Source organism: Athene cunicularia (genome assembly GCF_003259725.1).
Source record: "Athene cunicularia isolate RWA chromosome 2 unlocalized genomic scaffold, athCun1 chr2_part1, whole genome shotgun sequence".
Classification (NCBI taxonomy): Eukaryota; Metazoa; Chordata; class Aves; order Strigiformes; family Strigidae; genus Athene; species Athene cunicularia.
In genome coordinates this window covers 124,885,792-124,897,100 of record NW_020799095.1, presented here as the reverse complement: position 1 = coordinate 124,897,100, position 11,309 = coordinate 124,885,792, and the positions used below count along the sequence as shown (strand labels likewise).

The window sequence follows — 11,309 nt, the reverse complement described above, 5'->3', positions numbered from 1 at the left end:
GGGCGGCTCTCCCCAGAGCTGCCGCGGGGGACGGGGGTTGAGGGGATCCCGCGGCGCGGGGGGTGCAGAGGGTGGTCCCGGCGTGGGGCAGCGCGGGGCCCCCGCCTTGTGTCCCCCGGCTGTGCTGGCGTCCGGGGGCTGCGGGGAAAGGACCCGCGACGGCGCTGGGGAGGGGAAGCGGGCTGCTGCCTGCCCCGGCGCCGGGAACAGAGAAAGAAAGGCAGGAATGTCCAGAATGAGGTACAGGCAATGTAGGAACATTTTTCAAATTCGTGTGAAATACGTATACGTAGACAGGTAGACACAAAACCCAAGAAGCTTCGGCTGTCTGGTTTCTGAAATTAAATTAGGGTGGCTGGGCTTTATATAGTTGCTTGTAGTAAGCCTGTTTGCCGTAAGACAGCATCGCATCCCATTGGGAGAGGCTGAGTCCCTCCCGAGGAGACCACATCGGTGTTTCCCACTCAATGTGCAGCATAACCCTGATCTGGAGGTCAGCTGGGGATGAGGGGATGAGTCCAACAGCTTCTGTGTGCAAATGGCTATCACAGGTTCACACCCTTCCCTATGAAATTCCCACGTATATGTTCGGGTTCCAGCACTGCTCCCCGCTGCGCTGTTTCCCACTGCCTTCATAAACAGCTTCCCTGCAAAAATTCAGTAGCATTAATTGCCCCTGGGCTTTAAAAAGGTGCTGCTTCCAACTGCAATGACTCTTGGAAACTGGATATCACTAAAATAGCTGGAAATCCACTTCCTGCCACCTCCAGATAAAAACTTTATTATCAAATTAAGCATAGGATCTGTTTGTTTTCCTTCAGCTCTAATTCTCCTTTATCGGGGTGTTATGCATTGAATTGAACTCAAAATTGTAAAAATACTTGTTAGTGCGCATGCATTCCTTATGTGACTTGCATGTGACACACAAAAATCAAATGACTTCTAAAAAATACTTGTTTTTCTGACACGTAGAGAATTACCAGGCAAGTTAGAGAAGACAGAGGTTAGCACCAGTGGCATAAAATGGATGAGGGACTGACTAGGCAGTAGACAAGACATTGGACTGAAGGGTGAATTACAGCAATTTAGATTTTAGTAGACTTTCTGAGTAAGAAGAAGCAAGATTATTTTATTTTAGTAATGAAGCGGGGACAAAAGGACAAATGGATTAAAGAAAAAAAGCAAATTGGCACAACCTGGAAGCACGGGGTTGTCATACAGAAAAGTTCAATACCCCTGAACATTGTGTAAACTACAGTGGGTGAAATTTAGTAGCAGAACTAACCAACACAGTGGTCTTGAATCATGGTCTTGGCTGATAATGTTTTTGTTTTTTCTAATCTGAAGTGGAAGTGAAAGAGAAGGAGGAAGAGTGGGATTAGTTGATGATAAAATGTCAATAAGCATTACCAGTCAGGAACTGCTCTCAAAAAACAAGCACAAACCGAGGGCATGTCACTGGAGCTGGAAAGACCATGGTATGACCTCCTCTGAAACAGGTCTGTCATCCTCATAAAACTGATTTAGGATGAATTGGAACAGGTGCAGGGGAGACAAGGGAACTGAAGAGCCTCTTTACAAGAGGAGACTATAAAAGCTTTGTGTGCTTTGCATAGTGAACAAATGGTAAGAGGGGAAGTGACAGCTGTCTGTATATACACACCATCAGAGAGGTAAACACCAAGAAATTAGAAGATTTATTGAAGCTAAAGAGCAATGTTAGCCAAGGAACAATTACATATATGTGTACCATGAACAATTTGAGGCAAGATAACACATAAAGGTTTGGAACCACACAAGGTATTCTAGAAACTTTGCAATGTTAAAAGTGGAAACGTGAACAAGGTACACAGGAGCTATGTATTTATGCCCTACAGAGCACATATGTCCCACTTTTTCCTCAATTTTCACTTCCATTTTCCACCTTCTCATTGCCATGTCCCACAGACTAATATTCAGATCCAGAGCATCCCCCAGTGCCTTAGTACACTTGCCAGACTTCCAGATGGAGCAAAAATGACTGTAGCATACCCGCAGTAGCCCAGGACTAAGCACCTCTATTTCCAGTCCAACATTTGTTCAGACAGTACCTATCTCTCTTCTGAGAAACTTTTCCCAGTTTCTCAGTTTATTTTTATACAAACAGCTTTTTAATTTGCTCCTGAGAACCAAATTAGTGTTAAACAGGGAAACTATAATGAGAAAATGTCTCTGGAAAGAGGAGAGGAAAAGAAAGAAGAGATGGAGTTCTGGTGCCTCCTGTATTCATGCACTGATACTGATTATTTGGTCTCACCTGCCACATGTAAGGTTTCCCATTCCCCATTTTTCCAATATCTGCCTTGCATCCACTAAAAGAACTTCCTTGCCTAGCTAGAAAGATGACAAGAAGACAAAACCCTGAGTAATCTAATTTAATCTAATATAATCTTTTATATTTACTCTGGTTTAAATGGGATCTCCTTCCACAGTGATTTTTAAAAAAGATTTTATGAATATATCACAGAATCATTAAAACTCCTCCAAATAAAATTTGAAGGTTTATCACAATTTCACATCCACATCAGGACAGGAATCCTGCTGGTGACATATCAACTGCAAGGCAGGTAGTTTATAAACCTGGTAAAACATAAACCAGTTTTGTGCATAAAGGCATCATTATGTGTGCCAAATCCTGGAAGACTCCCACATGGAAGAGAAACATCAGTACCAAGATCTGCAATCAAAGGAATATAGAAACTAGAAAACATCATGGATAAGAAAAACGAGGGATTAGAGTATTTTCAAAGAAAAGTAGCAAATTATATCAACTAAGATGGAGCTCAGCATGCTGCCTTGGCTACCAAGATTGTTGTCAGTATCAGTGCTAATTCATTCTCCTTTAGTACTCTTCTCACTATCTGTAATTGCACTTAGAGAAACAACACTGTTCGCTGATAGTTACTTACCCACATTTGAAAAGGAATATTTTAATGATAACAGTAAGGAAAGAAAGAGGGAAAAAACCCAAACCCACCCACACTTTCATTGTTTTAGAGCCATTAGTAATATCTAAGGAACAATCTTTAGCCTCACTAAAGTTTTATCCTTAGACACTTTAAATTAGACCTTTAAATCAAATAAGTAAGTTACTTCTGAGGGGAAAAAAAAAATGTCCTGTGTGTATCTACCTGCTTTCGCTGAGCCCTTTCTGTGTCAGACTTGAGGGTCATTAAGATCACCAAATGAGGCAGGAGACTTCCTCCTGTCTATTTCCTCTGTGATGCTCTTCCTTCTTCCAGACAGTGTTCTTACTCCTTCCTTCTGGATTTCCCTCCTTTCCCCCAGCCTGAGCACACTGTGTCCCTCAACACATCTCTCCAGGTAAAACACACACTCACTTCCTTCTCAGAAAAGCCCATTGTAGAATCCCTTAAAAACACTGGACTTACCAGCTGGAGATCTCCTCTTCCAGTAAATTAAAAAGTCTTTGCTGGGCTTTTCATTATCGAACATGGCCTAAGTTCCCTGCATGTTACAGACAAAAGAAGTGTTTTAAGCAAATATACAGATGTCATAGAACACAGCAGTCAAAATTAAATTTGATCTAAAGTGGAGGGTGAAATAAAAAAGCTTTGACAGAGCAAAATGATATTCACCATTGGACAACAGCATATCGCAATCTGCCACAAACCACATCATGATATATTCAGCGATGTCTCCAATTTGGAGACTACTGGATTCAGTGAAATACATTTTCAGGCACTATGTCAATAACTGCTTTTAAATTATGGATAAGTTATACAAGAAAAATGAGCAAATATATTGAATATATTGTTTTCTATGTGATCTCTAAGGCACTTGAACAAATGTTTCTCTCCCAAATACTGATGTTTCAATGACCAAAATGCTCAGATATATGTCTTCATTATGAAATTCTGATTAGTCATGCGTGGGTTTTATTCCTATACCACAGGTTTTCTCTATATGCATTGCTAAAACTAACATTACTTCATAAGTTTTAAAGAGACGCTTTTTAATTTGACAACAAAAGATAATTCCTTTGGATGCCAGGGAGGCTTCTCCTTTTTTTTTTTTTTTTTTAATGTGTATTATCCACACATATTTATAGGTTGTATTACTGTGTAGTTATTATTGTTGGTATTTGCTCTTTATATAACAGTAGGAGACAGAGGACCTATCATGCTAGATATCGTACAAACATTTAATAAGGCCTTCTTCAAAGGACTGAGAGATAGATGGGAAGCAGGTAGACAGTCAGGAGCACTGAGAGTAGCTCACAATTATGAAGCAGAATAATGAGACAGTTAGAAATAGGAATCCAGGATTCTTGATGATTCATCCCATGCACAAAATTACTAGAACTTTGACTTTGAAAATGTTTTGTTGTTCTAATTTCTTGATGAGATACAGGAAGTTACTTCAGGGTAGACCACAGGTCACAATTTGGTGGGTTCCAACTGTGCGTTGTAACTAACAAATCTGCCGCTTTAGATAATGAAACAATAAGATTTACAAAAATAATATAAGACAGACTTGGTTTCTAATTTAAAATCAATTTTAATAGTCAAGTTCACAGTTAAAATCAGTCAAGAAATGAGGTTAAAATTCACCAGAACACATCTGCCCATTAAAAAATAAACAGGCAAATTCAACACACTTGTTAGATGATAGCCAGTACAATGTTACTGTAAGTACTACCCAGATGGTGTATACACTGAAATGTAAGCCTCCATTCAAGAGTAGAGCAATCTGCTCATGTGTGCTCTGACACTGAGGCTTAGAACAATAAGAATTTGACTTCATCTTTTTGTAAAAGCAAAATCTGAACATGTCTGTTGTGAAATTCCCACAATTTGGTGGCTCCTCTACACTAACGTATAGTTTATATTTTTGTTTAGTTTACATTGACCTTAAACTCTAAGTGTAAAAAGGACCAGTCAAATGTTAAACAGGTGATTAAATTTACCAGAATAATTTTCTAAAGCTTACACAAACCATTTATTCTCAATCCTTGGTATTAACTGATGTGATGAAATTCTTATTCTTAGGATCTGAACACACATAAGGAAAATCTGGAAGAGAAACCCCCACTCTTTTTAAACTTAACTTCCCGGTCTAAAAAGCTCCAGTTCTCACTCTTTCTCTGACCTATGTTCACTGTAGCATGTCTTTATCAGAAGACATTTGTGGTTCAAATGACTTCAGATATTCCATTAAATGGTTTAGATGTAAGACTAACCTCAACACTTTTAGAATTATGGTCCAGATCCTGCCCCTTACCTACCTTTTTCTGGACTGAAATGTGTCAGAACTTAAATAGTTCTGCAATATAACTATTGAGAGGAAAAGTCCTAGGACAGAAAGCACAGCCTAAATCCACATTCCTTACATGTCATGGAGAAGTCATCAACAAAAGCATCTTCTGTGTCAGTAAACTAAAAACTCTGAGGAACATGGTGGGAGGATAGATCTGCAATTGTGAGGATCCATCAACCAAACCCTTGATGCTATTGATGGTGGTGGGTACAAAGATACAAAAATGAGTCCCAGAAATAGATAAGAGATTGTGTTTGCTCATGTTTCATAGCTCACTTCCAAAGAGTGGAGGAGGTTGCTATTTCTAGCAATCCTGACATAGTGATTCCTCCCAAATAACTATTTAGGCTTTGCTCAAGGGACCAGGAATTAGTGCAAGATCCTTGGGTAATTAGCAAACTATCACCTCTATATATAGTTGCCATCCCTCTTGATTATTCACTTCTCCTTTCAGATGCATAAGACAAAAGATCGCTAACCCAAGAGTGTGTAGCCTCATTTTGAACAAGTATAAGAATAATTCCCGTTCAAAGAGGCAAAGGCACATAGTTGGCCAAGAGATTTAGGTTGGGCAGTTATATTTACTTCTCCTACATATGCTTGGCTTTACACTTCAGCTAGATATTTTTCCACATAATACCAATCACCATTAAAACTAGGGCTTTGTCAGGAGAAGAAATTATTTGAAGCTTATTCTGAAATTAGGTACAGGGCACACACAAAAATATTTTAATAAAATTATATGTACATTCAGTGTATCAATCTAAGAATTACTATATTTCTCTGTAGAATAATTGTGACTTCATTCCTGCATTTAGATATATGCATTTCCAAAACTCATCAAATCAGAATGTATAAATTTAACTTTCATTATAAAGGTACATTTATTCTTCCAAGTTATTCACATATTTCACAGAAATCTCCGCAACTTTCAGATGCTTTCATCTCTAATTACAGAAATTTCCCATATTGGCATTTTGCTGAGAACATGAGAAAGAAGCTATGAAGCTATGCTAGCCAGTCACACAGAAGGTCAAATTATAGAGTCAGTGAAAAGACTTTTAATGTATAACCATAGAAATTAGTATAATTGCCTGCCTCCTTTTTTCATAATAAAAGAATAAAGCTTGGGAAATTTCTGTGGTACTTTTGTAAATCCTGTGATGAGGTCTAAGAAGAATCAGGTCCTGCTGCATTAGGTTATTACAGGATTCTCATCCAAAGAATCTTGTTCCTTGCTTACTTTCTTTTCAGAATTAAGTGAAGAAAAAACTATAAAAATGCTTGAGAAAGTCCACAAAACAGAAAAATTATTTCTTCCATTATGAGGCGGATCAACAGCAATTACAAGTAAGATTAAATTTATCTTTGATCACAGGCTGCCACTTATATAGCATACCCCAACCCCATTTTTGCTTATTCATATAAACGCTGATTACATACCGTGTCTTTAATACAAGCATTTTTTCCCAGAGGGTAATTCTTTCCTTTTCTCTTCCTCCTCATCCCTACATTGTTTGTATGAGGAAGAACAATGCAATGGAAAAGCATTGCTCTTAAGAGCTGAAGCCTTTGCCAAAAGGCTGTTCTTACTAAGGCCATGCTTACTTCTCTAGAGTTATAGCAATATTTGTAATACTGAATTGCTTCTGCAAGAGACTGAGAATGCTAAGTCACCCATTTACATCTGTTTCACCCCAAAATAAACTTTTAATATATTATTTACAAAATTGAATACAGAGCAGAAGGAACAGATCAGAGATCTCTGGGAAAGTTATCCAACATATCTGTGGTTACCAAACCGTAAGCAGAGTCTATGGCACATGTTTCACACCATCTTCAGATGTTTCATCCAGAGCCTTTAAATGTGAAGTTTGGTGCTAAGAATATATAACAGCCTAAACAGAGAGAATTTGAGAGCTGAAGCTCCTCTGGATATTTTGTGGTTCACCAGAAGAGAGTAATGAAGTTATACTTCACAAGAAATGTTATGAGCTGCTTCTAAAGAAAGCTGGTAAGTTATCTATAATTTTGCTTGAAAAAACGAAGATGGACAATACTTTATTTTTTTTACCTTTATTGAATATAAACCCCGCCACAACATGAAAATCAGCTGGTCACGCCCAGAAAAGCTTAAGAAACATTAAGTAGACAACATTTTCCCATTTTTCATTTCATTATTGCAATTCAACATAGTAGTGCATTGTTGATAAAATGTGGAAAGAAATTATATCATAAGGATTTCATATTTTATCTTAAAAAATAATTGAAAATATTGCTGCAGACAATGACATAATCTTTTAAGGGAGTGAATGAAGCACTGCTTTTCAAAAAGATGTAGTTCAGAAATTATTGTCTTAGTGTCATAGTTATATATGAAAATCATCTGAAGGGGATAAAATATTAGCTACTAGGAAAGCCATCGTACCGAACTGCTGGTCAGCTTCAGCAGTATAGGTATTTGTACAGTAGGCATGTTATTCAGTAAATCTGAAAAATGTGCATATACAATAGAATAAAAATATGAGGGAAATGTTGTGATGACAAAAGGGAGGCATTTTAGTACATACTACTTTAGATATATAAGCTTGCCTAAAACTAGCCTAGAAAGACCCAACCTCAGAACTGCAGCATATTTCAAAAATGTGTTGGGAGCAGTATCACATAAGCCAGTTGGTTAAGCATTATGACATCATCTTGATAACATTTCTCTATCTGTCTGCTTGGAAGTAATGTGATAACTATGGAACGGGTAGCACCACAGCACTCTAGCAGCTTAAATACCTCTGTGGTTTTCTGAAGATCAAATAAACAGCCAGCTGGTCACACCAGTTAATACTGTACTGCCCAGCTATAAACTGAGTGTTTTCCCTATTCATCTTCCCAGTTAGGCATATTTACTGATAAATTACTGAGTGATTTATTGGCTGAGCAGGAAAAAAGAAGAGGGAAATAAAGGGAAGAAGAGGGATATGAAGCTTCTATTGTGTGACAGAGACAATAGCTTGGGCAAGGGACATACGGAGCCCTTGCTGTAAGGAAGATGGGAGCTGAGTATGGAAAAAGGATAATAGAGACTGATATAAATTCCAGGGGCAAGCAGAAAAGAGAAAAAGGACTGAATAGGAAGGGGCGGCAGTGAAGAAAAAGATGGGAAAAGATTTGTGGCATAAGAATTATTTGCATGATAGAAGATAGGCTGGTTGCCAGGAGTCCGTAAAACAGAAAGGAGAAAAGGAAGGCAGAGTACAATGTCTGTGAGTGGACATGTGAAAAGAGCCAATGGCAAAGTCAATAAATACATCCAGTAAAAACAGAAATGCATTGGTACAATCCTCCAGTATACACAGAGTCCCTATCCTTGAAATTTTGTACAACTGTGATCAAAAAGAAAGAATTAAGTGAAAGAGATGATGCCGATTTAAATTAAATTAAGATAGCTACTTATTTAGAGACTATGAACAAGATTTGGTCCAGTAGAGATTCCATTATTGTCCTGGAGTGAAATTTCACTTGTTCTATTTACTGGCAAAACTTTAATAACCTGAACAGTGGCACAAAATACACCTTCAGCAAGTTCAGAGATGAAATCACGGATTGCTATCCAGAGGAGCCTCTACAGGTTGGGGAAATGGGCTGGCAGGAGACTCACGAAGTTCAACAAAGGCAGTGCAAAGTCCTGCACCTGGGGATGATGCCATGATGTGCAGAGTGACCAGCAGGTAGCTTTGCACAAAAGGACATGGAGATCCTGGCGGATGACGAATGGAACATTTGTTCGTGTTCATTTGTTCAAACACACCAACAGTCAGTGGTGTGTCCGTGCTGGGGTACACATTGGGCTGCATTAACAAGAGTGTAATCAGGAGGTTGATGGGAGTGATAACTTCCCTGTCTTCAACACTCATGCAACTAGTTCTGGAGTCCAATTTTAAGCTTGCTAGTACAAGAAAGGCACTGAGTAAGTGTTGTGAGTGCAGTGGAGGGCCTGCAAGACAGTGGTCTGGAGCATGATGACAGGTAAGGTGAAAGTGCACTGGCTTTGTTCAGTCAATAGAGCAGGCTAAAATACACCTGCTTTAATTCTGTTTTATCTCAGTGCCTGACTGCAAAATGATTGCACCATATTGCAGAACAGTTTTGGAATGACTAGTTTGTGCCTAGTAGAAATACCAATATAACATACCTTCTATTTTAATTAGGAATTTGTGAAAAATAATACAACAAAAAGCTGCAGAAAGCACCATATTGTTTTGCAGCCGATTGCACATAGCATGCCTGGCAGTGTGCAAAAGACATTCACACAGTGCTTTTCATTGAGCATGCCATAGTTGGTGTGACATGTCACAGCCAAGAAGCCGGTTTGTCATATGCCTTCTACTTCACTGAAATCCACGCCAGGTTATGGAAAACATGGTAGGCATGAATGGAAACCTATCAACAGCCAGATCTTTGTCTGCCAAAATAAAAACAACAACATGCTGAGTTAAATTATGTCGCTATTATGTCACAATACCCATTTTTTTCCACAGTTTCTATTGTCAAAGAGCAGAATCTTATGCTTACTGACTAAGAGTAGATAGCTCTAAAAAGTATCATTATTCCAGGATTTATTCAATGTTTATTGCTACTCATCTGCAAAATCCCAGAGCTTCTCTGGCACACTCTGCTAAATCACTGAACATTATTTAAAAGTCCATGTTAACAAAAATCTATACTGAAACAAGAAAAAAATGCTAATTTTGTTAGTGTCAGTAATTTTGCCACATCGTTAGGTAAAGGTTTTTATATGTGGATGAACTAGGAAAAAAAACCCAAATAAACACATCTAGGTGAATGTTAAAAATATGTTGGCACGCTTGTCTGGAATGCTGGGTAAAACACTTGCGTATTTCAGCATATGTTCCCATCTACCCACTTTGCAATGCAATGCAGCTACAACACATAATTGTGAGCTCATTTGGATACTTTCTGAATGCCATGCACCCGTTTCTGTCAACTGCATATTGTTTTGCCTGCTACCTTTCAATTCCTTTCAAAGCCCTGGAAAATATTTGCTCCTGCATGCGCGCACACACACATGCACACACGTCACCCATGTTTAATTGTCAGAGCCAACAAGTTTGCTTCATTGAATATACAGCAGACTAGGCTGAACAACAAAAACATGCTGAAGAAGTATATTACTAGATAGGCAGAGGACCACATTAGGTTCAAGCTTGTCTCACTATAGTAGCGGCGATGGTAATGCAAGTTAAGTCAGAAACATTCATTTCTGTAGAAAGATCTCCTCTGCAAAAGTCTACCTGGTGCTCATGATATGGGTCAGCCAGACTGCTACCTAGTGCAGGGAGCTCGTAAGTATTCCAATGAGTTTGACAACTTCTTGTCAGCCTTCTTGTACAAAAAATCCAACAAGTCCACATTTGCTACGCCAGTACATTTTGCAGCCTGCAGTGACCACCTCCTGTGCAGAGAATTATGCTTTTCTATACCAGACATAGGTAAGCAAGAAAATAACACCAGGAGAAAGATTGATAATTGAAGGCCCACCCAAAATCCTGATGAAATTTAAAGAAAAAAAAATAATCATAAGAGCAAACTTGAACAAAGCCTGCTGCTAGAGACAACCCTGGCACAAGTGAAGCAGTGAGATAAGACAGCCACTGAGACAGGCTGGTAACATACTCTGTAGATCTTATCAAGTACACATAGTTAGCAAAGCATGAGGAGGAGCCACGTCCACATCAAGACCTGACGCTGGATACATAACACTGAGCCATAGATTATTTTGGAAACATAAGCAAGAGGGGTTTCTGGGCTGTGGCCAGTGCAATTATGTATATGGAGTTGGATTTAGCTTCTGTTATGGTGAAGGCCGTGACATTTCCTTTCTCAGGTGCAACTTGGGGCATATTCCAAATGAAATACAAATAATGAAGTTATTTCTATGCTTTAACTAAGTGTCCATACAGTGATGGAAAACCCAG

General features: G+C 38.7%; 1 protein-coding gene across 1 annotated transcript in view; it reads right to left on the bottom strand.

The window, feature by feature from the left end:
* LOC113476156 (carbonic anhydrase 3-like) overlaps positions 1-9,227 on the bottom strand; it is a 35,484-nt gene extending 26,257 nt beyond the window's left edge. Inside the window, exon 1 of the mRNA XM_026841488.1 lies at positions 8,972-9,227. Coding sequence (XP_026697289.1) covers positions 8,972-9,227 — 256 coding nt within the window. The remainder of the gene's footprint in view (positions 1-8,971) is intronic.
* Positions 9,228-11,309: the final 2,082 nt, after the last annotated feature.